The sequence below is a fragment of the Aspergillus welwitschiae genome (assembly GCF_003344945.1).
Source record: "Aspergillus welwitschiae strain CBS 139.54b unplaced genomic scaffold BDQ94scaffold_24, whole genome shotgun sequence".
Classification (NCBI taxonomy): domain Eukaryota; kingdom Fungi; phylum Ascomycota; class Eurotiomycetes; order Eurotiales; family Aspergillaceae; genus Aspergillus; species Aspergillus welwitschiae.
The window spans coordinates 195,702-220,899 of NW_020798718.1; the positions used below are offsets into that span (position 1 = coordinate 195,702).

General features: G+C 50.0%; 8 protein-coding genes across 8 annotated transcripts; 4 read left to right on the forward strand and 4 right to left on the reverse strand.

The window, feature by feature from the left end:
* Nucleotides 1–929: 929 nt before the first annotated feature.
* On the forward strand, nucleotides 930–3,327 carry BDQ94DRAFT_160642 (putative C6 transcription factor (Gal4); the record flags this gene model as incomplete). Its single annotated transcript, XM_026769243.1, has 7 exons — nucleotides 930–962; nucleotides 1,021–1,050; nucleotides 1,101–1,195; nucleotides 1,280–1,596; nucleotides 1,654–2,345; nucleotides 2,411–2,886; nucleotides 2,955–3,327. The coding sequence occupies 7 exons, from the start codon at nucleotides 930–932 to the stop codon at nucleotides 3,325–3,327; spliced, it is 2,016 nt and encodes a 671-aa protein (XP_026624372.1).
* Nucleotides 2,958–6,406, reverse strand: BDQ94DRAFT_147250 (sugar porter family MFS transporter). Its single transcript, XM_026766986.1, has 12 exons — nucleotides 5,849–6,406; nucleotides 5,641–5,785; nucleotides 5,432–5,572; nucleotides 5,305–5,369; nucleotides 5,199–5,244; nucleotides 4,700–5,145; nucleotides 4,543–4,633; nucleotides 4,425–4,480; nucleotides 4,112–4,361; nucleotides 3,963–4,059; nucleotides 3,754–3,880; nucleotides 2,958–3,693 (listed from the first exon to the last, which is right to left on the reverse strand). Exons 1-12 carry the CDS (start codon nucleotides 5,924–5,926, stop codon nucleotides 3,535–3,537), a joined length of 1,701 nt encoding a protein of 566 aa, XP_026624373.1. The 5' UTR covers nucleotides 5,927–6,406; the 3' UTR covers nucleotides 2,958–3,534.
* Nucleotides 6,407–7,321: 915 nt separating this feature from the next.
* BDQ94DRAFT_60333 (OTU family ubiquitin thioesterase) lies at nucleotides 7,322–9,517 on the reverse strand. The gene is made up of 8 exons (XM_026776147.1): nucleotides 9,486–9,517; nucleotides 9,099–9,439; nucleotides 8,957–9,043; nucleotides 8,820–8,883; nucleotides 8,505–8,770; nucleotides 8,160–8,431; nucleotides 7,654–8,094; nucleotides 7,322–7,583 (listed from the first exon to the last, which is right to left on the reverse strand). The coding sequence occupies exons 2-8, from the start codon at nucleotides 9,345–9,347 to the stop codon at nucleotides 7,502–7,504; spliced, it is 1,461 nt and encodes a 486-aa protein (XP_026624374.1). The 5' UTR covers nucleotides 9,348–9,439; nucleotides 9,486–9,517; the 3' UTR covers nucleotides 7,322–7,501.
* A 946-nt stretch (nucleotides 9,518–10,463) lies between these two features.
* BDQ94DRAFT_147258 (uncharacterized protein) lies at nucleotides 10,464–11,147 on the forward strand. The gene has a single exon (XM_026766987.1). It carries the CDS (start codon nucleotides 10,538–10,540, stop codon nucleotides 10,739–10,741), a length of 204 nt encoding a protein of 67 aa, XP_026624375.1. The 5' UTR covers nucleotides 10,464–10,537; the 3' UTR covers nucleotides 10,742–11,147.
* A 4,533-nt stretch (nucleotides 11,148–15,680) lies between these two features.
* BDQ94DRAFT_147263 (uncharacterized protein) lies at nucleotides 15,681–16,233 on the forward strand. Its single transcript, XM_026766988.1, has one exon. It carries the CDS (start codon nucleotides 15,701–15,703, stop codon nucleotides 16,007–16,009), a length of 309 nt encoding a protein of 102 aa, XP_026624376.1. The 5' UTR covers nucleotides 15,681–15,700; the 3' UTR covers nucleotides 16,010–16,233.
* Nucleotides 16,234–17,479: 1,246 nt separating this feature from the next.
* Nucleotides 17,480–19,476, reverse strand: BDQ94DRAFT_60402 (putative COP9 signalosome subunit 2 (CsnB)). The gene is made up of 4 exons (XM_026776148.1): nucleotides 19,348–19,476; nucleotides 19,124–19,282; nucleotides 19,009–19,069; nucleotides 17,480–18,963 (listed from the first exon to the last, which is right to left on the reverse strand). Exons 1-4 carry the CDS (start codon nucleotides 19,389–19,391, stop codon nucleotides 17,707–17,709), a joined length of 1,521 nt encoding a protein of 506 aa, XP_026624377.1. The 5' UTR covers nucleotides 19,392–19,476; the 3' UTR covers nucleotides 17,480–17,706.
* Nucleotides 19,477–20,369: 893 nt separating this feature from the next.
* On the forward strand, nucleotides 20,370–22,189 carry rho3 (Rho family GTPase RHO3). Its single transcript, XM_026766989.1, has 8 exons — nucleotides 20,370–20,644; nucleotides 20,705–20,755; nucleotides 20,809–20,826; nucleotides 20,890–20,906; nucleotides 20,968–20,982; nucleotides 21,034–21,155; nucleotides 21,206–21,407; nucleotides 21,469–22,189. The coding sequence occupies exons 1-8, from the start codon at nucleotides 20,595–20,597 to the stop codon at nucleotides 21,585–21,587; spliced, it is 594 nt and encodes a 197-aa protein (XP_026624378.1). The 5' UTR covers nucleotides 20,370–20,594; the 3' UTR covers nucleotides 21,588–22,189.
* Nucleotides 21,543–24,269, reverse strand: BDQ94DRAFT_180414 (putative pyridoxamine phosphate oxidase; the record flags this gene model as incomplete). The annotated part of the gene is made up of 3 exons (XM_026773615.1): nucleotides 21,543–22,963; nucleotides 23,477–24,084; nucleotides 24,153–24,269. The coding sequence occupies 3 exons, from the start codon at nucleotides 24,267–24,269 to the stop codon at nucleotides 22,069–22,071; spliced, it is 1,620 nt and encodes a 539-aa protein (XP_026624379.1). The 3' UTR covers nucleotides 21,543–22,068.
* Between the last annotated feature and the right edge of the window lie 929 nt (nucleotides 24,270–25,198).

Sequence of the window (25,198 nt, forward strand, 5' to 3'; positions counted from 1 at the left end):
GACGGAAATGATCATAGTATTACACTCCGAAACATCCGGCAGAATTCCTCTGCAGGAAGCTCCCAGAAGTCACTCGACAGTTTCATGGACTACAATTCCATTGCGGCATTGTCATCCGCATCAGGAGATATCTCGGACGCTCTCGCGATTCCAGGCCGTTCACTACATTAGCTTCACGTCACCCGTGCCGATCACTGAGGCATTTTATGCGAACTGCTGAATACCCTACGCTCGTTTCAGGCTAAGTTATGCCGTATGATTGTGATTATCATCTCAGAGCCGTGAGGGGAATGGTCCTTCCTGCCTGATGCGACGCCGTTGATTCCTGAAATTCCAGGAGGAAATTTTCGGCCCGTCACCTGACTGGCTCCCCCACACGAGCCAAAAGTCCATCAGCAATCATCGTCGCACTCGCTGGTCGAGCATCCATCCAGGCCTCGTCCTCTTCTCGCCGATTTATAAATTTAGAGCGTTGGAGCCGTACCCGATAACTTATCGTCCGGCTCCAAAAGCGTTGGGCCCTTAACTGCTTCCGCGCCGATCGTAAGTTGGCCGCCCCATCCATGTCCCTCGCTCCAAGCGTGTTACACTCAGGCACCTCGCTTTTTATCCCAAACCCCACCGGTCTTGGAGACGTTTAAGTGCCTGTTACCCAGACCTCCTGTACATGTATCCATCCATCGCTAAAACTGGAATCTGTGACACTCGACCGTCCCTCTTGCTATATTCCAGCCTGTAAAAAGATGTGTCTACAAAAGTACTCATGTTCTTCATACTTCGCCCGACGCATTTGCGGCGCAGATCAATATCGATCACGATTAGCGCTGTAGTTGATGGCTAACAAAGTCTCCCCAGATGACATCAGTTTGGTGTACATATCAGCGCGCACGAGACTTGGGGTACACCAAAATTGACTTTCGACGTTAAATATGGCCAGTACTCGTGATTCTCACTCCTATGCTGTGAGTACCCCATGTAAAGGGGAAGAGGTAATCTATCAAGCTAATTGTGAGCACCTAGTGTGATGAATGCCGGCTCCGGAAGTCCAAGGTAAGCAGCTCCTAAGCAGTTACTCGGCATCTAGCTAAGCTCCATCGCAGTGCTCGAAAGAGAAGCCGACATGCGCACAATGCAAACAGCTGAACAAAGAATGCAATTACAGTCCCAAGGTCACCAGAAGCCCTCTAACACGACAGTAAGTACTTCCACTGCCTGGGGATTCAGTGTCGTCAAACTCCCATTACTCATGGGAACCATTCATTCGCTAATTCTTGCTTAGACACCTGACCTACGTGGAGGAGCGCTTACAGGCCTTTGAAACAGCGTTGTCAAGGTTGTTTCCAGGCGGCGATCTGGATGCCACCGTTCGTTCTTTATTGCACGATCAGGAGGGTCCACCAAAACCTGGATCCTCGAAGTCCTCGTCCCGGCATTCAACCCCTGCAAAAGCTGAGCCGGATCGGGCCGAACCAGCCCCGGAAGCGCTGCCGCAGCAGGCTGATGGATTCGACTGGGCGGAGAACAAAATCACAGTTGGCGACCTGACCGATGGCATGGCAGCCCTGTCCATTAAGCCAGAAGGAGCTGGCTATTTTGGTCAGTGTGTCCGACTGCTTTGCAACACGAATTGCAAATACTAACTGTCTATAATAGGCGCATCTTCAAGCGTTGTGCCGCTCCGAGCGTTGTTGAAGCATGGCTTTGACCTTAACATTCCTGCCAGATCCTCAAAATCAAGTTATAGCATGGAAAGAGTGCCCTTGAAGGCTCAACTGCTCAGCACCGCGCCCTCTGGTCTCGTCGAACAAGCTTTCATGGATGCATTCTTCCTCAACTACCATACCAGCTACCCTTTTGTCCATGAAGGTACGTTCCGAGCGCAGTTTTACGAGCAAGTTCCGCGACCACATGGTCAGGCATGGCAGATTCTATTGAACACGATCTTGGCTTTGGGGGCGTGGAGTATCGGTGACGATAACTCCGACTTGGATATTACATTCTATCAAGAAGCGAGAGGCCATTTACAGCAGGTGTCTGTGTTCGAAACCGGAAACCTCACTCTTGTTCAGGCCTTACTGCTGTTGAGCAACTATGCCCAGAAACGGAACAAGCCCAATACCGGATGGAACTTTCTCGGGTTGGCAGTTAGGATGGCCATGAGTTTGGGCCTCCATAAAGAATTCCCCGGTTGGAAGATCAGCCTTCTCCAGCGCGAGGTTAGGCGGCGTCTGTGGTGGGGAGTTTACATCTTCGATAGTGGTGCGGCCAAGACTTTCGGCCGGCCTATTCTCTTGCCTGAAGACGATGTCATGGACGCGAAACATGTACTCAATATACATGATGAGGTAAGACTCGACTCTGTGATTATAAACCCTCTATTACGGCGTACAATGTCTGATTTAACATACAGGCTCTTACGCCCCTCACTACCACTCTACCTCCTGAAGTCAACGAACCAACTCTCTATTCCGGATTAATAGCTCAGGCTAGGTTTCATCTCCTCACCAACAGTGTCTACCAGCGTCTCATCTCAGGCCCGAGTTTGACGCCAGAGGAAACGCTCGGCCTCCAAAGGCCTATGGAGGAATGGTACAATGGCCTTCCTGATTACTTCAAGCAGCCCCCCACACCGATATCGGATGCATTCGCTCTTGTCCGCAATCGGCTAATGTGGCGCGACTGGAACTTGAGGATCCTTCTATACCGTCCCATTCTTCTTCGTTGGGCATCGCGTCGATGGACGCCAAACTCGGCTCCCGAACCCGAGGATCCGCTTGAGGCGGATTGTAGGAGGCTTTGTCTTCGAAATGCGCGTTTGACAATATCATCGATCGCAGATTTCGTGAATAATCACGTATGCACGAGGATCGGCGCATGGTACATGTTGTATGTCTCATGAAAAAAAAAAACCCCCTAATTTTTTTCTCACCTCACATCACTGACATCCATAATAGATACTTCCTGTTTCAAGCTGGTGTAATCCCGATCATCTTGCTTATGACTGACCCAACAAGTACGGACGCCCCCAGCTGGCTCCAGGAGATCGAGTCCACGAAGAAGCTCCTGGTACACCCTTCTCTCAGCAACAACCGCCTTGCGACTCGTTGCTTGGAAGTTGTCAATCGGCTCTGTTCGCCTGCATACACGAGTGCCGCCGCCGATAAGACTGCGGGACAGACAGCACCCATATTAATGCCCTTTTCCGATCAACTCTTCAACGATCCGACCTTTGGTAGCATGTTTCCGGACGTGGACCAGGAGCTCAACCTTGCTGGCATGGACTTCTCGGAATGGGTAAATTTCCCTCCGCAGAATGAGTTTGTCTGATCATCTGTCGATGCCGAGATGAGATGATTTCGGGACTAGAGTCGGTCAGGGCCATACATGAACGTAATGGAGCCTACAGAACAAAAGAGGATTTCACAGCCCGAACTTCATTCCTCGAAGGACCCGTTTCTTAAACTGTCACAAAAGGGAACCCGCCATTTGATATGCAGGCGGAAAATTGCAAGTGATCTTAAAAATTATGGACCATCAAGCAACGTCCTCTTCCTCCTGTGCGAAGGGCTTCACGAATTCTGGGTCGACCGTGGGACCATCAATGCCACGCAGTTGAGCCTCGATTCCGACAATACGCTGTTTTTCCTCATGGGCAGCCGTGTCACCAAAGATGAGATCCATATCTTCCAGAGTCTAAACAAGGTAGCCATATTAGTGACGTCTAAAGGATAGCCAAGGGCAACCCAAGCATACCTTTCCACGGGTCTCTGGGATAAAGAAGAACGTGAAACCGAATGCCAGGAGGCAGAAAGCTGCGAAAAAGATATAGGTACCCCAGGTGATCGAGTCAAGCATATCAGGGGTGACGAGGCCGATGATACTAGGTGCAAATGTCGAGAATGAGTCATGACCATCATGATTAAAAAAAACTGGATAAGAAACATGGGACTTCCTCAACATACAAGTTACACATCCAAGTAGCGGAAGTTGTGATGGAGATAGCTTTGGAGCGTATGGATAGATTGAAGATTTCCGATGGCAGGACCCATCCGATAGGAGCTATATGCGCATTAGCAAGATCCACTTTAGACCTGAAACATACTAAACAAACCAAAAGAGTATGAGAAGTTGATATCGTAGATATAGATGAACGCGATCCCGGCCCATCCGGCAGACCGATGATGGACTAGATCCGATCCGTAGACCCCAATAATCGCACCCACGATTACCAGCGAGATACAGGTCCCCGTGGCACCGGACATGAGCAAACCTCTTCGACCGACTTTGTCGATTAGGAAAAGCGCAGGGAGGGTGCTAAGGCAATTGATGATCCCGTAGACTCCGGTGGCTAGGAGGGAGCTCTGTTTTATCGTGTCAGTCTCATCAGCTCCTCCTGAGATAAATAAGATAAGGTTAAAGCGTACGGTGTTTCCATCGAGGCCCAGCTGAGCGAAAATTGTTGGTGCGTAGTAGATTATAGCTGTGGAGGTACTTTAGCTCATATTATGGGTAAGAAAGAGGGAAGGGGAAGAAATCGCATACCGTTACAGCCCATAAACTGCTGGAAGAACATAATGCAGCATCCGATCGCTAGACGTTTGAAACGCGCCCATGTGGTTACGAGTGAGATATACTATCATTGTCATTGATGAATTAAAACGATGCTCAATGTTGAATTGGGAGAGGGGGGAAACCGAACCTGCGCAGCATGCAGCCTGAACCCAGATAACTCCGGGAACCGTTCTCTAGCGAAACTGTTCTCTAACATGATGGATGCTTTGATCTCGAGGTATTCGTTTGTTAGGTCTGGGTTGTTTGTAGATTGTCGACGTAGCCTGGAAAGTGCCTGGAGAGCTTCGTCGTCTCGTTCCTTCATTAGTAGCCATCTAGGGGAGTCTGGGAAAAAGAGCATCCCCAGGCCGAGTGTAAGGGCTGGGATGATTTGGATGGCTAGTGGTAGACGCCAGGATGCTTCGGATTGGCCGTTGCAGATGCCGTCGGAGGGGATGTCTGTGTAGGGGTCAAAGGATGGGGAGGAGGCGGTGCCGCCTGTGTAAGGGATATTGGGAGCGCAGCGGGTGCCCCCGATGTAGTTTGTGCCGTAGTCGATCCAGTAGCTGATTAGGATGCCGATGGTGACGGAGACTGAATGGGTTAGTGGTTGTGAGATGGGACTGGAGTGAGGGGATACTACTCACGTTGTTGAAGAACGACAAGACCACCGCGTATTTCGGGAATGGAGACCTGTTGGGTGAAGGTGAATACTATGGTTATCGTGTTGAATGTGTGGGAGAGGGTTCATACTTCGGAGATATACAGAGGTACCACCATGGTTAGTTGACCAACGGCTACGCCTGCGATTGCACGTCCTGCGGTGTGTGAGTGGTAGTCTGGGAAAGGGTATTGGCAATGTCAAAGCAAGGATGCATACCAGCAAAGAGCATTGGTATATTAACGGCACCGCATTGGATGGCGGACCCAACGACGAATACAACGACAGCGGTGATGATGGATAGTTTGCGGCCTATTCGGTCCACGATAGGGCCGTTGATGAGGGAGCCAAACCAAGCAGCTATCGATACAGTGAGTGAGCTTTCATTCACGATGGTGAAATAATTGGCAAAGCAGGACGCGGCATACAAATTAATAGGGTTGACACAAACCACCCCTTGAAGCTGCTGTCCATGTATACTCGAGGGAATCGAGCGCCGAATGATTGCATGGTTATCACACCGGAAACCACGCCCTGATCATAGCCAAAGAGCAGCCCACCTAAGGTGGAGAACTAGTAGATTTTGGATCAGGTCAGAACAATGTCTGGTTCTCTCTTGGGTATATGAAAACTCACCGATGCAACGCCCAGCAGGTAGGGGTTTTGGTATATCAAGGCGAAACCGCCATTGGAATTCTGAGGACTGGAGGCCATAGCTGCATACTCCTTCAGAGCTAGACACTGGACGCATAATGAGGACGTAACTGATATTCTAGGATCGTTGTCTTCTTATAACCATGCGCAACTCACCTATGCTAACTTCTCCCACTCGAAGAAGCATCAAGCTAGAACGGAGAGGTGTGCTCCGTCCAATGGAGAGAGAATCCCACGTTCTGACGACGACAGCACCGAGTTTAGAAGCAAGTCACGGGAGGAGTCAACCAGAGAGTATCAACAAAGTCGGAGAAGAGTACTCCGCAATAGGTAGTAAATTCACCCTTGTCATGACAGCAGCATCAGAAGAGGTACCACGGAAAGGTTGATGCGGGGAAATGGATGCTTGGATTGGCGTTCAGAGGAAGCGGAGTTGCTCCGTGGACCCCACCGTGGGGAAGAGGAACCAGGATTCGGGCCATGTTTAGAGTTGTTGACCGAAGATCCCAAGCAAAAGTTCGGTTGGTGTGGGTTGTACCTTCAGGAAACGTTGATGAGAAGTAGATGATGACTTCTTGTTTGATAGAAAAATCAGATGATGCTTGGCCATCATGTGATGGCCATGGACTGGTTTCAGATCGTTTACGTTTGCCCGAATCAGCACTGTGCACAGCCAGCTTAGGGATCTAGGTACACAGACATCCCAAAAGTCTTATGGATCTACCGGGTAAGCAGCCGAGACCAGGAATAATCAACAGATATTAGTGCGGATACTAATTCACAGACGACTGTATACGACATTCAGCTACTTCTGGCCCCCCCCTCACACATTCAGATCACAGCACGTTGCGTCATAACCTCCCAATGCTACGTGAAGCGGGATGATGACTCAATCACTTGTCGAAGAGGTGGCACAGTCTCCTGTTGTGGCAGTTGTATCTCAAAACAACATGAAATGAGGGGTTGGGTCACCATATGCACGCCGGGTATATGATGCAACAGTCGCATGTGGGATGCTTGTCGGGCAAGCATTTGATAGGCTTTCAAGCAGCCACCATGCAAGACATTCCTGCAGACATAGAACTGAGGAGGTTTACACAAACAAGATGTAGGACTTGTCATCGTTGGTGTCTGGGCTGGTTGATCCCGGGTGGCATCCGGGGAGGCCTTGCAAAACTGTATAAGCACGTTCTGACTGTGATTTTGCAGCTCAGGTATGCCGTGCTTTGTTTGCCCATCGCACTGATGCGTGCGTCATTCAGCAGTTGGGACTAAGAAGGGTAAATGAGTGGTTTTATCCCAAGTCTCACAATTTGCACCTAGAGCTGAAGCTAACCCACGCCCACCGAATGCGACGCACAGCACAGACGCTAAAATAGAACAGACAGGCTGTTGGAGCAATTAGGAATACGAGCAAGAAAGCCATAACCTCGCCAATGCCATACTGATAAACAATACGCTTCTTCGCCAAGCCAAGCACTAGGACAATAGCCTCCGTTTCACCCTGCTGGAAACCAGACTTGCATATTCGATGGAAAGAGCGTAACATATATTATTCGGGCGCTAAAGATCGTGCGGAAATTCCGTTTCAAACTACTGCTCACATGGCTGATAAGGAATAAAAGCGGTAACCTTTCATTTGCGGGAATCGCTGGGCTCCCAGTGGATGGGTTCGAAATCCTGATTCTGGAAGTGGGCTTGGTTGTATGGTGAACTACTGCAAGGGTTAGAATGTGGCACTGGCAAGTGCAGAAGTGCGTCACGAGCGATGAGACGGAGATACTCACTTCTTGAATGGCGTGGTGACCGGAAGAGAGTGGCTGAGGTTGGGTTTCATCACCAGTGGGTTCAACCGGATTTGCGGCCCGTCAGACGACCGGGGCGGCAGTGAGCTCATGGGTGGTGGTGGTGCCGACATTCGCGGTGGCGGTGGCGGGGGTGATGCGATAGACAGGGGAGGTGAAGCATGCATGGGGGGCGGCTGGTACACTTCCTGAGGGGGGGATACCCGGTACGGGCTGGGAGGAGCCGCCGGCATCGGAGAAGGGGCCATGCCAAAAGAAGGGTCCATCATCAAATTGGGGATGGTCATCAAACTGGAGTTCACATCGAACGCGAGGGCACCTTGATCCCAGGGGGAGTAGTCAGAAGTCATTGCGTATTGGTAATTAACCACGGGTTCCATATTCACAGTAGGTTCGGCTGGATAGAGAAGATCATAGTGGCCCCTACGGCTGTGTTAGCGTGATTCATGACGCCCAGGTAGAGTCTGCGCATCGTAAATGAGACTCACGGGCGGTAGAGCAAGCAGATAGTCCCGCCAGTGGGCCGCGGCGGGGTCAGGAGATGAGGCGTGACCGCTTCGCCTTCGCTGCGGTCGAGATACATGATCTCAACGGCGAATCCGGACCCCCCGATTACCCCATCCACCAAGGCTTGGAGGCCGATCTCGTCGATTTCCGTTCTGACCACGTCTATTCGTGTCGCGCAATATTGCTCGACGGGCATGGAGAGGAAGGCTTCGTACTGAGCCGGGTGAAGTTTCATCCAGGCGCTTGTCAGCAGCTATAGTACATTGAACATTAGCATATCAGTCGCAGGATCCCGAGAGAACAGCAGCGCTTCAAGGATCACTGACCCTGAAATGAGTGATGATAGCATTCGAATTGTACTCCTCGTTGAATGCATCGACGAGGAACGTCTCGTCCCGGATGCCGCTTTGGATGGCAGTGGCTATCTGATTGAACACGTCCTCTGTTGCATCCACAAAGATTTCGTATAAATGCTCTTGTTGACCCGTCTGATCGAGAAGTGCGTTCATCGACTTTATCCGCGCCAATTCATGGCGTACCTGCATCAGATTCTGGAGGTTGAGCAAGTTCTCAAAGTATCCGAACGCAACGGCTACACAGTGTAAGCAACCCTTCATCGCTAGTGATAGGGGAGTGATTACCTCTCCAGCCACAGTTGCCATCACCTTTCATGGTTCGTGTCCAGGGGTGCGTTAGAGCAAGAGCCTGTTGGAAGTACTGTTAGTCACTTCGCCTCCCTTTTCCGGGAGAATTGGAGGAGTGACGTGAAGGCGCATACATTCGACTTGGTGGCAAATGCCGGATCTGCATTTGCATACTCCATAGCAATGACGCTACTGGACTGTTTCGTTGACACCGGAGGGCCCTTTAAGTGCACATGTAAGTTGGATAGTCTGGATAAAGATCAAGAAGTGCCTTACCTGAACGTCGGGTTGAAACTCATTGGAGAGTTTCTGGAACCTCTCCATTTCTGCGGTCGAAAGGGTATTCATGTTGAAAAAAAAGGTGTTGCCGGGATGATAGAGGGCGTTTGAAAGCTGCGAGAATCCGTGATCGAAGAACGCGGTTGAATGAGGGTGTTGAGGATAGAAACCGGAAGTTGAATCCTGTCCAGTCGGAAAGTGGTTGATAGGGTCGAAATGATTCCAAGGAAGATCCGACAGGGACATCGCACAGACAGAGGTTGGAGATACGGCTTCAGGAGCAGTCGCTTAAGGATGGAGAAGTCGCCAGATGCCTTTCCTTAGCAGGGAGACAGGACCTTTATTCACTTAGCAGAGAACTTGGCGGAAGAGCGTAATACGCACCAGACAAATGAGCATCGTTTGAAGCAAAGTTCTTGTGTAACACAGTGATGACCAGCCGGCTGGGTCTATTCACTGATGTAACCGACCTACTATGTGACGTCCTTAGCATATCTCGTCAAGCCGCAGCCGTGCAGAAGATGTAAGAGGGCAGTTTCCCGGGAATTCAGCCGAGAAGAGACAGACTCAGCCAATCGTGAAGAGAGAAGCAACTGATCTACCAAGTATGTGGGAAGGTGCTAGCAGAGATGATGAAACAAAGCCGGTTGCCGGCCGCAGAATCACATCCACGGGATCCGACGCTGGCATCGGGAAGGCAGAAAGGATCAAGTCTCGCGGGACCGAGGTACCAAAACAGGATGGAGGAAGGAGAATTAAGAAGAGAAGGGAAGGGGAGGGCTGACACAGCCAGGGAAAACCGAGAACAGAGGCAGCTGAGCAGGCAGAGACGAAGAGTACGCAATCATGCACTTGGCTCGAGGGATGCGAGAGCCAGAGATGAGAGAGCATCTGGCGATGCTGAGTGGCGCGCAAGGCCACGGCTTCTGCACTCAATCAACCCTCCTTTACAAAGAGACTTTTCAGGCCTGCGATATCCAGACAGAATAGGGGTGGGAAAGGTTTCCCACACGGTTGACATGCCAGCACTCACACGCCTTGCATCTGATGCGCTGGGAGATGTAACGGATGCTACTCCATCGTGGATTGGCGGCAGTGGGTGAATTGCAAGGTACCCGGAACGCCACTGGGATTTAAAGATCGGGGGTTTGATGGTTGCGGAGAGCCAAGACAGTTATGGTGAATGCAGAGAAAGCCGCAAGAAAGAGAAAATAAAGGGATAAAGAGGGGATGGAGTGTTGAGGAAAAGGCAAAAGCGAAGGAATGGGGCAAGAATAGTACAGAGAGAAGCGGGATGCGATGGTAAGATAACACAAACCGGCAAGGTGATGTCAAAGCCCATTGAAAGGAAAAGCGTGGTTGGACCTACTGGAATCTGCAACAAAGCTCTCGCTTCTCTCTCTACGGCTGAAGTGCATACGTCCCAAGTGTGTCACATGTGCCGTGGCATCAATGCTTGGGATGCGTCGGTGAAAGTGGCCGATGAAATCGAAGGGTGTTATACTATGCCCCAAAGCGGTAATGATGATAAACTCCGTCGCTCTTCGGAATTGCGTAGATCCAGTAAGATGGATTGTTTTGGTTTGAGGGGCAAGAAGGTGAGGAAAGTGGGCGGGCAAATTGTGGGCGGGAAACTGTAAAGTGTGGGAGGAGGGGGAAAGGAAGAAAGGCAGAACGATGGATTCTGGATGGTCAGGGCGACCGGCTAATCACTTGACGGGAAAAGTGGGAGAAGGATGTTGAGATGATGAGATGAACAGATTTAAGGTAGGAGAAAGAAAAAAAGGCTGGTAGACCGAGCAGGGATGTGGAAGAACCTAATAGTGGTGGTAGTAAGAGTAGTAAATAGCAGATAAGTAAACGGATAATAGATAGATAGATATTGATGAAGGGGGGGAGAGGGAAAGGCAAGTAAGTAGAGTGTTAAGACAAGCCGAGTCAAATCAAAGCCATATCCCTTTTTTTTTGGATGTTAACCCCGAGGTGGCCCAGGGTTTAATAAGGAAGAAATTTAAGCAGCAAGCAATGGAAGGATGGATGCGTTCGTGGAGAATGGAGAGAGAAAGAAAATAATAATAATAATAATAAGAGGAATAGGAAAAAGAAAGGCTGACTGACCTTCAACCAGGCCGGGCGCGGGGTTTCCGACGGGGTCGTTCTTTGCGGCCAAACAGAGAAAACAAGACGAACCAAAGATACAGTCCAAATACAAGTTCCGTCAAGTCGGTCTGCTTGTCACGACTCGCTAGCGGATGGATGCGTGCTTGGGGGGAAAGTGTGTGTTTCCACCAGCATGGATAGTCCAGAATTATTCACATCTCGATGAACCAGGATCATTTTATTCCCTTTTCATTTTTTTCTACTCATACAAAATTAAATAAATTATTTTTATTTCCTTTTTCTGAATGTTTTATTTACTCACTCTATGTACAATGCACCTTCCACCCCTAACCATATCTAATACTATCTCTACCTACCCCTAGACAACCCAGGCAGCGAAACTATTGTAATAGTGTTTGAACAACCCTCCGGGACCGGTGGATGGAATTGGAATCCAGGAATGCACGGGTGGACAACTGCCGGAAGAAATACTAAACCATGACGTTTTGAATGGTTGATATCCAGGCCAGCAGCAACCGAACCATGGCTGGTCAATCATCCTCACAGCGTTTGGATATCAATGATCGGCTGGACTTAGCTTCAGGGCGGTATTTGTTTGGTTTTGTTTTGTTTTTCCTCTTGAAAACTGGTCCATGCAGGAAACATCAACGTCTACTCCGTACAAACGAGGATTATTACTACTTTTTTATCTCCCTTGTACTCCGTACTAGTGAAAACTAAACTAGGCACAACTAGTAGACACTGGAATAATACAATGCCAGCAAACCGCCAATAATCTCTCACTTAGAATTGACAAACAACAACTAACTACAAGATCATTCAACAACAACAGGACTTAGGGGGGAAAGGAGGATTATCATTAATATTATGATAATCATAATTAGCTAAATCTCCATTTGTGTGGTGGGTGGCCCGACGACTACTACTACCGGCCCCTTCGGTAGGGTAAAACAAACCTCACCATCGCTTGACTTAACAGCAGCACAAGCTGAAGGTGCAGCGGAAGAGCCGGTTGGACGGGGACCCAATGGGGATGATCATCGTCTGGCGGTCATCCCCATCCAGTGCAACAGTCGGAGGTGGTACTTGCTCCTGAATCATGTCGACGGTATGGGATTGGATCCATCCACCCACCCGTCATTTGGTCTGTCCCTCCAGCTGGCTGAAGAAGTCCTGCTTTACCCACTTCACGTCTGGTTCTCATCTACTCCCGGACATACTACGGGATGATCCCTCAGCGGCGTAAAAATAGAAAATTAAAACATAATTTAAGGATAAACAGGGCGACCTTCACCTTGAAGAAAAATCAGGGACAGCTGGGCATCCTGATTGATAAGCCAGGCTGTTTATTAGTTACAAGGGGACATCTGCATACATAGTATGTCCCATTACTACTTACTTCTTCACGATCTTGCAATTCTGTAGATACCATCACGAGGCAAGGTGGTGAACGAACCCTCATTGGCTGAGAGGGTTCCAACCCACGGGATCAGTCCGGGTGCTCAGATCGCAGTCCTTGTAGGGTCGGAAATGGGGACTTACAATCAAAACGAGGTGTGAAAGACAAAAAGAAAAAAGACACAACTCTGAGGGCGTCGTATTTTTCCTCCTGGCCTGTTGCCGACGAGCGATCGATAATGGTGTTGATGATGATGATGCTGATGCTGATTAAGAAAGGGTCAACAGCGAATAACTACTGAGTGAAGCTGTGAGACGACCACCGAAACATGCCAGAGGACAGCCAAGAGGCCAACCATCGGCCACACATACTACACACATACTAACACACGCTCTTCCCACACAACTCACTCATCTGCCCGCTGGGGAGAAGAAACGAACGCCCGATCTCGATGCAACCGATGACCCCTACCTGCGCCTCTTGATCCTCCATGCACTTGAGAACGGCCACATGTCCTGGCAGGATAGCCGACAAATCCGCTTGACTGGCGGAGTAGCTGCAGCAGCGCCGGTCTAGCAGACGACTAGTATCTGATTAGAGCAAAACATCGTGGTTGCTGGAATCCGAGATTGACTCCTGCCTAGTCGACTATCCCAGAGCTAACTCGGGCGAGTGGGAGCCGGTCTCAACACCAGCCCGCCTTAGCGCTTGCAGCTGCATTTACGGCCGACGAACCTGCCCTTGTCTCCACGCACGCGCCCTGCTCGATCCAACACCGCTGACGGTGAAAAAGCGACAAGTCATTCCCGGGTAGCTTGTCGAGTTTATTTCAATTTAATTTATCGTCCATCCGCGCACTGCTACCAGCCGTCTTGCATGCAGAAGCTCCAAGTGCGGAGTCGGAATCTGCGACAAGACACGGGATTCCGCCGGTGCCTCACTGCTCCCAGTGCGCGCACGCTCTGGGTTTTTTTTCCCTCATTTCCCCGGCGTAACTCTTTACCTTTTTCCGTGGCTTCGCTGTCTCTCGTTGCTTCCTAAGCGCTTAGACTTTCACGGCCCCAGATCAAGACATATCTGTAAGTCTGGATGGTTGATGAGGGTGGTGATGGTGGTGTTGGCAAAGTCTTATTTCTCCCTCACGTATCGCTGCTTACCTCCGACCACAACGTGTCTGTCGGTCTGTACCGATGGACATTCTAAATTATCTACTATCTATTAACCACTGACCTCTCTTAACCCCCGAGCCATCAATCACACGGTCAAAATTCCATCTCATCCTCCCCAATCCCATCACAGTTTGACCGCCGCACGGCTTTGTAGGGCCTCCAACCACCACACCGGGACCGCAAGAAGCAACGGGCGAGCATCAACGTTGACTGCACTGGTATCTGACAAGGGGATCAGACCACCGTAAGATGGTAAGACCTCTGGTGCCATTCTGTCGGTGTGACTAGCCATCCAGTCAGCCTTCCGGGTTATGACCATGGCCATGGACAAGGATCGTAATCAACCGCGTCTCCTACCGCATGGGGAGAATGTTGCCAAAACCGCATCGAATGGCCCGAGATGGCAGGCTACCAATGACTCTGGTGCCAGGAAGATTCTCGATCCAACTAAGAGGGGGCTTGCATATGCTACCTCGGAAGCCGCTCCGAAATCCATCCATCGTCCGTCCGCCCTCAGGATCCCTGATCGCTTGCTTATTCCCCTCCCTCCCTCTCTCTAACAAAGGTGTGTCTGTGTGTGCGCTCCCTGGCCGGGGATACATGGTACATGGTACATATCCTACTAGCTCTGAGGTGGTGGATGGTGGGTGATGCTTTGTCAGGTGCCTCACTGCCGGTAGAGTCACTACAGTAAGTATGGGGGCCCTTGTAGCCTACCAGGTCCGCGACGCCTGGTTGCCTCGTCCGCTGTACGTACTTTGTCACGGCACTTGACACATCACGGAGCACAGAGTACCTGAATCTCACCTTTCTTTGTTTCATTCTATTACTTTTTTTTTTTTTTCCTCTCCCTCACTTTTTCTTTTTCTCTTCTTTCCCTCCCCTCCCGCCATTCCTGCATGATGATATCGTTCCGATTCGTCCCAACAACAATCTAGGCTAAGGTATCCGTCGTCAGTTACCGAGGACTTGTCACAACTGTAGGAAAAGAGACCTGGACTTGCATTTCGCAAACAAACAAATGCAGCATAAATCAACGAAAAAGCAACTCGATAAATAAATCAAAATAAGGACATCTGGCAGCTGCGGATGTGGAGACTCAGAACTCGCAGGGGATCCGGCCATTCTACTCTTGACGGCTGTCGACTGTCACTGCAGACAGAATGGAAGAGGATATTAACCTGGCAGCGACCTTATTACTCAAGACATGCATCTACCTCGGTGTATTCTCGGTTCATTGCAAAGGCAAAACATCTTTACACACCGGTAACTGACACCTATCCCAGATCCCTGAAGGCACATTAAAAGAGTTACGGTGGGAAAAACCCCTGCAACTGCCTGTCGAACGGATGTACTCTGCACATATTACGCACACCCACTCGAATAAGCAAGATAGATAGATAGTTTTGTAGCTAGTCAGGTAGCTACTACTATCTCCATAGCACCGCTATCTCTCTCTTCTACATGCCTACCTAGGTTCGTTGAGAGAGCTCCGTAAGCAAGCCTAAAAAGTCCGGCCAGACCCTCCCGTCATTCATTCCACGAATAAGATGACCAGAGAAGCAAACACATAGCCGACCACGACCAGACAAGACAGACAAAACACATCCACAACACACAATCACACCGACCCAACTACGTACTACTACTACCTACTAGTTTAACTACCGTCCTGATCGGCATTTTACCCTCTCCCCGCGCCAATCCTCATTCCCTTCCGTCCCGATCGATAAGTAAACAAGAAAAGAAAGCTCCAGTTCCCCTTGTGCAACTTCAACAATCAAGTTCTTAGACCCTATTGTTCCCACTTTTTAATCCCGCATACTCCAATCCAGACCCTGGTTCATCACTCTCACTTACATATCTACTACTGTACCTACAACATACTAAGTAGAATCCTTTCTACCTGGATGATAGTCCTTTGCGCTGTGTACTTGCGCCGACAAATCTCGATTGGGTACCTATACCCTGTCCTTCTCTCCCCGGTTTCACCTTATGTTAGGTACCTACCTCTGCCTCACTTTCTGCTGCGTCCCTTAGGTACCAAATACTTTTCGAGTACCCGACATTTGCGCCCCGTGGGATGTATGTTCAAAAGTACATTCTTACTACCCCCGTACCTATCGGCTAAACAGAATACAATTGGGGTATGCAGACTGCCAACTTTCCTGACTGCCTGTCAGCTGCACGATGTAGAGCATAACCTGGTAGGTAAGTAGGTAGTAAGTAGTTGCTTGCTTTTTTCTCTGCTTTGTGCAGTGCATACTTAGTTACCTTTTTTTAAAGATAGCGGGTTTCTTCGGCCGAGTCTGTCTCGCCTTGGAGACATTGGGATACTCGAACTACTATGTAGGTACTTGTCTACCGACGGAGTACTTACTTCGTGATGCACTCTACCTGCAGCTGTCACCGATACTAGTACCTACTTACATATTGGCATAGGCATAACGCCTACGCAATCCTATTTGCTTTACTTCTTCCTTCTATCTGTAAACACCCGATATTCCCTGTCCAGTAAACCATCTACAATCAATAATGATCTTTTCCTCCCATTCCTTGGATCATGTCAAACCATTCATCCACCCACACATCGCAAAGTAAGCACGTCGCACACCTGTGTACCCCCAAGCCTAAGTATCCTCCATTCCAATCCCAACCAATCCATCCACCACTTCCTTCCTGTGACATCACTCCTCCCTCCCTATCTTAACATATACAAAAGTCCATACTAGCACTATTGAACATAGCATACATAAACACACACAAACAACCACCCCAGCACACTACCCAGCATAATACACAAAATAAGTCCCAAAATAAAGTTTAGACAATCAATCAATCAATCAATCAACCACCCAAGTATATACAGTACTAGTCTACCCCAATTCCAGGATACTCCCAGACGCTCCCTACGTATCATGTATGTACAGTACTTTTCCTCATGAGGCGTCAAACATGCATACAATAGATACATCTGACTGCATATTTTGCGCGCCCCCCGGAACAAATAACAAGTCTCGCATGCATAGAGTTACAAAGTAACAAGGCAGAAGAAGAGGAAGAAGAAAACAATAAGCCTATCTACTTACTTACTCACTTATGTACCTTACAATAGGTAGTAGTCTAGACTCTTCGATTGTATGTAAGTCACTAAATAATTACTCAAGGTACTTTCATCCTCTTCCCCCCTCCCACATGGTCCCTCGTTCTCTGAACCAAAACCCGAGCCGGGATATGAACCTGACTTGACCTGTCACGACGCCGATTGGGAGAGGGGGGAAGGGTTGTGGCGCCTCGGGATAACAGGGGTTTTACTTGATTTATTATTGTCTAGGATGTTGTGTGAGTATGGGTTGTACTATGTATGTATTTATGTATGTATGTATGTGATTTGGTCAGACGGTTTCCGGGTGTCACTTACTTAACTTGACTAATGTCAGCCGGCTTAGGGGGAGGAGGAAGAACATGATTTAGTTATCTGTGTGAGTCTGTGTGTGAGTGATTGACAAAAGTACCTCTGCATCTTGCTGTTGTGCTTGTGCCTGGTGAACACAAAAAAACGAATAGAAATTTGTGGCTTGGTGCTTTGACTCCTACATACTTACTGTAGTCTGGTTGGAGGAAAGAGGAAAGAGTTTCCATGGTCCGCTGCCACACCCCCTGGTCCTTTTGGTGATTCTAGTGTCTTGGTGGCTTATGGATGGGCTATCTAGATGCCGTGCGCATTGGTATGCTATGATATCATTGTTTTGGTTTGGTCTGTAGGGTGTGATGATTGATGAATGGATGGATGTTGTGTGTCATGATTTCATTCCTTATCCTTACTTCGTAACCCGGTGTGTTTCTCTATCTTGTATGGGCTATGACGCAGAGATGGTTTGGTGGGATGACTGGATGGAACAATGCATTTCCCTCTCTAGACGCCTCCCAGGCCGAGTTTCGTTCCAGGCCCTCCGCCGCCGCCTCTGCCTCTGTGTCCACCCCGCAGTCGGCGACCACCAGCGCGTAATCCTGCATGCGGTTCATCTCCAAACCCGGGTTGGAACATGGGCCCTCCTCCTCTCATACCGTGCAGCTGTGCGGGATCTTCCCTGAATCCCTCCCCGTCGTTCAAGGTGGCCTGCCAGAGAGACCGCAATGATGCGTTCCACTCCTGCAGTGCCCGCAGCCGGTCCACGTCGCTAGCGCTTTCAACCTCCACAATCCCGTTTTCCTGGTCGATCTTGGCATTGAGCTTCTTGTCCAGGATCAGGAAGCTCAGGATGTCTTGTACCTCGGGTACCGAGACCCGGATGTGTTTCGAGATGAACTTGAGGGTGAATCGTGTGTACGGTGCGATCAGTTTGAGAACAGCCTTCGTCCGCATGTTTCGGCTGACCTCGTCAATATTCTCGGCGATGAAGGGATCGGCCAGGACGTCTGGGTTTTTGCTAAGGATGGCTTCGTAGGCGTGGATGTCGTCGCGTTGGAATGCATCGACTAGATCGGTCATAGCGGATATGCGGGGGTCGTTCTTGTACGGCTTGGTTTCTTGGGAATAAAATGGGTTGATATCCGATTTCATCAGCATCGTGGTCAACACGAGATACTTGAGCACCTGGATTCGCTGTATTGAGCCCGCCTCATCGTAGTTCCGGAATGACTCGAAGAAGTCGCTCTGCGCTTCCTCCCAGTTTTCCTCGCTCATATGCATTTTCCCTCCGCATTCTCGGATGATTCCCATGATCTTGGGGTGCGGCACCGCCGACCGAACGCGAAGGGCACGCTGGTAGAGCGCTTTTAGTCGTTTGTTGTTCTTCGTCTCGGCATACATCTGTATCTCAAGGGCGTATAGTTCGAGGAGATATGTTCCTTTACTCGGATCGTCGGTTCCATCTTCTCGCTGGCATGCCCGATGCAACTCCCGCACCTTCTTGCTCAGCTGGCCGTACTCTTTTCGTTCCAGCCAAAGACGTGCCAACTTGATGTTTGTCTTCAACCATAGTCGCTCGTTGTTGGTATTTTGGAATGAGCGCAGGGTCAAAGAATAGAATTCCTCCATGCACTGGTAAGCTGTGTCATCATCCGAACCCTTCTCGATATAATCTAGCATGTTGTTGATGGACTTTTCGGAGTAATTACGAGTGACGGCCGACTTGACGTAAGTGAGGAGCTCTCTGTAGTGTTCAACGGCCTGAAGAGTCAGTATCACATCATCAGTGAGCAAAGGGGCGCTTACATCGCTATATCTACCAAGCTTGAATTCCAACTTGATAGCCTGCTTCAGTCCTTTGAACCCCCTTGGCTACCGTCAGCACCTTGTCTGAACCATCACTGACGTCCACGCCTCTTACCAGTCACCCTTGTCTTGTTCTAGATCCGGAACTCCCAAGAATTCATCGATGGCCTCCTCCGGGTTGTCTATCTTCATCTGTTTGGCATTATAGTATTTGTTCTCGATACCGACATCTCCTGATTCGTCATCGTCCGCATCTTCGTACTCGAAGTCGTACCTGTGATAGTTTAGCTGATTAGCGGCCGCGAACACCGGCAGGTTGAAGGGACAACACAGGCTTACTCCTCATCACCCGAATCTTGCATGAAATCATCATCGTCAGACATTATGAACGAACTGAACCTCGCCGCAATTTGGGGTATCTAGAAATATCAAGAACAGAGAGGTAAAAGAGGATCGACTGCGTGCTAGGAGACCGATGGAGATAAGAGATGGGAGAGGATGAAGGTGAGCGAGGAATGGAGAGCTTCCGCGCCTATCGGAGCCTGGGGCCAAAGTCTCGAAGTTCCCCGCCTTTGTAGCTTCCTCGCCGGGCCCGACCGAGACCACATTCTAAATAGTATAACACAACCATCCCTGGACTTGAGGCTTGTTTACTAACAGGAATTGACTGTTAGTTATTCAAGTGATTGTCGGATCTATGATCTAGTTATCTACTTGACTTGTTCTACTCGCGACAGTCCAATGACCTTCCGCAATGATTGCCGCGGGCTTACTAGTACTACTACAGTATGCTTACTGTACTATATATAAGTTCAATTCAGGTTCCATGACCACTGACCACCCACAACTAGTGCACTGTTGAGCCTAATATTACTGCCTGTTAGTGGCTCAGTGACAGGAACATGGACTCTGACACACTTAGTCAGACCAATTCGAGCTAGACTTGCATGCAATGATTCTAAATATAAGCAAATCTGAGCAATTGGCGGCTGTCACAGCCTGAATCTTCGTGCTAAACCGACATCTAACTAAAGTAACCGCACCGCCTTAGGCAGGAAGGATGCGCTCACTCATATTACTATGGTGTGGGCTATAAGCAACTCCCTCCATGGTTCACTCAAACAGACACTGCCACTTTTACTGTGGACGGCACACTCTACCCACAGTCAGAACTAACCATCTTTGCGGGTGAACTATTGCGAGGCGTGGCGAAGCGAACTCAGCACTTCCCGACTTCCAGAGCGGCTCAGGCACTTGGCAGATGACGATCGTCTCTCATTTGCGGATCGCCCGTTGCAGGACGGAGCCGATGACATCGACCGGCCTCGCTGCACGGCGGCCCACGACTTATCTTCGTGTTCGCAACCACTTTTTTTCTTCTAGCCAGACCAGTCCCTCGTGAAACGCTATTCGTACCTATTAGCCCTTACTCCGCACACTTTATTTCTTTTCACTATCCCCTCATTCTGCTTGCCATCCTGCTCTTCGGTTGATCCCCTCCCCATCTAGCCCCTTCCCTCCCTTATCTACTTGGACCCTTCTTCCCGCGCATCACGACACCCTCACCACTCCCAACTACCGTTACAATGAGTCTCTGTGGTCGTCAAAAGGTCGTTCGACGCAAGATGGTGCTATTGTCAGTTTAACCGAGCCTTGGCAGTTACATTTGATGGGCAGAATACTGATTCCAGATAAGAGGGGACGGCGCTTGCGGCAAGACCTCCGCTCTGAATGTCTTCACCAGAGGGTGGGCACCCCTTGTATTTTCCCTTGTGGCCAAGACCGCTAACTTTCTGGTAGATACTTTCCTACGGTCTAGTGAGGATGACCTTTCTGAACGCTAATTTCACGTTGCGATATTAATCTTTCCCACTTACATAGTGAGCCTACTGTATTCGGTGCGCATGCTCTTCCTTGATCTATGATGATGATTATTTTACTGACCGTTCTGCTTTCCAGAAAACTATGTGCATGGTAATTCTCCTTCTTACAAAGACCGGGCTCGCATGCTTACGTTCGCTCAAGATATCTTCGTGGACAATGTACACATGGAATTGTCGCTATGGGATACGGCCGGCCAGGAAGAATTTGACCGACTGCGCGCGTTATCTTATGAGGACACACACGTGATTATGCTTTGTTTCAGCGTGAGGATTCCCGCTCCTCGAGGTCTGGACCAGAGGTTGACTCCTACTAGGTTGACAGTCGCGATTCGTTCGAGAACGTGGCGAGCAAATGGATAGAAGAGATCTCGGAGAACTGCGCCGGCGTCAAATTGGTGCTCACTGCCCTCAAGTGTGATTTGAGGAAGGACGAGTTCCTCAACGACAACCCGAACGCGATCACCTACGAAGAAGGACTGGCGAAAGCCAAGGAAATTGGTGCTGTGAAATACCTAGGTAAGGACGACTCCTATCCCCGTGATGTCATTCGTGTAATGATTCCTGACAACCCTGGCAGAGTGCTCCGCCGTGCAAAATCGTGGTATCATGGAAACATTCTACGAAGCTGCAAAGGTCGCCCTGGAAGTCAAAACTCAGGGCTCGAATGGATCCGGCGAACGGTGTGTCATTCTGTAGACATGCCGCTGGCCATCCTTTATGACTTGTCGACTATTGCATTGCTCTGTTCTTATACCCTTCTACCTGCTTGCTCTTCAGCCATTGAGCTGGATCATTTGCTGTGACCTTTCCGACCAGGGAAATGCCCTGGTTTTCCCCATCACTGGCATCGAGCTATCATTTCCTGGGCGTTTCAGCCTGTCATGCCTCGCTTTGTTCTCTTCTCTATATATACTTGTTGGACCCCTTGTTGTAATCCTGTATACCTAATGTTTGCTCTGTGGCTACCTTCCAGAAAAGCGCGCCAGTCGAAACACCCATGGCTGCTTATCTGTATTGCATCACTCGCTTTGGTCGATCTCCGCATCGACCATTCTGGTATAGACTATGCAAATGTACCATTGATAATGAATACGCCGTATCTCGCGTACTCGAGAACTCTCTTTCAACACCTAGTCAATCGTACCCTCCCCCAACGAAAGAGTGTCTATAACCATGCTCACTCCCTCAACAAATCCTCCTCACTCACCCTATACACCTCCTCGATCCCCTCCCCGGTAGCCCCATCCCCACAGGCAAAATCCCCATTTACCCTCCCAACAAACTTCCCCACAAACATCCCCGCGACCTCCTCAACCGTTACCCCTGTCACCCCCAGCCCCTGCAAACTCGTCGTCTCCCTCCCCTCTAACCCACACGCCACAATCTGTCGAAACCACCACATCGGCTCCTCCGTCACATTCAACCCAATCCCATAACTACTAATATGCCTCCTGAGATGTACCCCCACGGCCGTGATTTTCTTCGGCAGCTCGCCCTTTCCCCCACCAACCCCTCCCCCCTGTTTCTGTCCATGGGAATCATGCACCCAAACCCCCGGATCCTCCGTAACCATCCCCCTCACCCCATACTCCCTCAACACATCAATCACACTATTCTCCAACAACCGTATATGGCACCGCGGGGTGAGTCCCAATCGCCGTAGATCGAGAATCGTGTACGCGACTAGTTGGCCCGGTCCGTGGTAGGTCGTTTGTCCGCCGCGCAGGGTGGGGTGGTATTCTGCTATCCGGGATTTGGGGTCGTAGGGTTTGTTGGGTTGCGGGGGCGTTAGGATTTGGCGGATTGGTTCGAGGCTCGGCGGGAGGGAGAGTATGTTGCCATTGCCATTGCTGTTGCTGTGGGTGGTGTTGGAGGGAGGGAGGTCGCGGCGTCCGGTCGTGTAGACTGGGTTCGGGCTGAAGGTTATTATGGTTGGGTCGGGGGGATTCGGGGTGAGGTGCTTTTTGTGGGAGAGGAGCCGGCTTGTCAGTGTTTGTTGGAGGTTGGCGACGCGTGTGAAGGAGGTTATGTCCGGGAGGTGGAGGTGGGCGAGGCGCATTTTGAATCTTTTTCTTTTTTTTATAGAGGGCTAGTTTGTAGGTTGGGGACGGTGGTGGTTAGTAGGGTTGGTGGTGTATTTGCATTGTATTCTGAGGAAGGAGTTTAGAGAAGGTAGTGAGTGAGTGAGGGATTGGGTTGAAGATGTTAGACGGTCAGTTCGTGTGAAATTCATGGAGCTTGCGGTCCGATAAGATTGAACGTCACTGACTCCCCCGGATCGTGTCATGTGATGATGAACGCAATTCCGATCTCAATTTCGTGCTTTGCTTTCACACTCCCCGGAGCTTAATTTGACGATTGAGTTTGCATGTAGCTTTCAATTTTCTATGTACAGCAGCGGTTACTTCCATATTCGTCCAGGAGCATGACTGAGATCGTGTCTGCAGAGATCTTCAGGAACCGAGTCCGCCGAAACCTTCCGATGACTGACTGACTGGAGCTAGGCTTGCTTGCAATTTCCCAAAATGTTATTTCCACTCATAGACTATGATATACAGAATAGAACAGATTCGAGCAAGCATTACACGGGAGCAATACCATTAACCATCGTTCCTTCCGTGCCCTCCCCCTCCGATACCAACTGCCAATCCCTCACGCCACCCTTCCAGTCTGCGATACGGCCCTCGCGCACCTGAACGGTTACGACGCGGACATCGCTGTCAATTGAAATACTGGGCCTTCTTTGACCGGGTTGCTGTTGCAGCGGCTGCCCGAAAGTGCCCAGCTCTTCCTCGAAGGTGTTGTTCTCCAAGTGTTGTCTCTTGCACCAAGCCTCCTCTTCAGAGCCAGGCTCCAGAAAGCGCGCGGTACCGGCGATAGTTGTGGAGATACTGGAAAGGGCGCTTGTGTTCAGGTTCAACAGCAGGCTCGCCAAGGATGACCGTGTCGCTGCAGGTGGGGGAGACCCTTCGCGACCATCGGGATTGGGAGCCCGGGTAGGCGGACGGTGCGAAACCCAGTCATGGACCAAAAGGGACACGCGAGGGTTGGTGAGCAGATGGTTGGTTTTGCGAGAGGAGGGGTTGGTGGTCATGATGATCGTCGGATACGGGTCATAGGGAGTCGAGGGGAGGTAGGTGTAGGACATGAGCGAGATGTGCGGGGTCAAGCCATCACATGTTGCAAGATGAAGCTGGCGACGTAAAGGATCAGCTTTTGAGCATGCTAACCATACAGGGTTATAGAAATCGCAGTACTCACGAATCGAGAATTCTTCAGACATGAAATCACCTCCGTTGGGAGGGTGGTTCCGACGTGCGGATGAGTAGTTGTGGCTGATGCCTCGTACGAGAGGGGAGGGTTCATAGAATCCGCCATAGTGTAGGACACGGAGAAAATATGTTCAGAGCCTAGATCAAGAAGTGCTGGGTGTCAAGTGTAGCAAATGCGCCTGGGCTCTTGCCGAGTCAACGAGCTCTCAGGTAGGACAGTTCACAGTCAGTAGCAGTGGCGGGCCAGGCTGGAGGGGTGTGACCGGCAACAAGAGGAGCTACCGGATTGGGTCTACGGAGCTAGTCCTGTTTAGGACTAGTCATTGGGGCCCGGATCACCGCGCGGCTCGCTTCTGATTACATAAGGAGCAGCTCCGGTCACGACGTCATCGGTGCTGGGAGCTACGCCTGAGGCGGTGATGGATGCTGCCACGACTCTCGACTCGTCTACCGAAAGACCCGGTGAGATATAGGCAATTGACGAGCCGTTACCAATCGGGTTGAAGGCTTTAATGAAGATAACCTCATTTCCCGTTATCATGTCCGTCGTTGTGAACGCGGAGGAAAGGAAGCAAGACCGCTTTCGTCATGGTCTCGGAGATGCAGGGCCAGGCAACGAAGATCGGCCTAGACAAAAAGGAATGGACAAATCATGAGGAATGTCTATCTCGGGGACTACACATCATCCACAGAAGAAAACAAGAGCTGTATCAGCACAATGGGATTAGTACACTAGGGCTGGGATTGGTGATCGGCCCTTATATAAGGCAGGCCCCAGCTCATGTACATTTAGCAGCAGCCGAGGACAGAGAGAGAGCACAGCCTAGTTACGTTATTTAGCAGAACAGACAAGACCAGACACACGCTTGTTTCCCCGCACTTTTTTCCAGTTTGATGAGCAAGTGACGCCTTTTCCCCAGCTTCCCACTTGTGCCGTCCGGAAGTACCTTAACCACTCAACTTCCTTCCTTTTCTCTCTCTCCCTCTCTCTTTTCCTCTCTCTCTTCCCTCCACCCATTCACTCTCCACACTCGC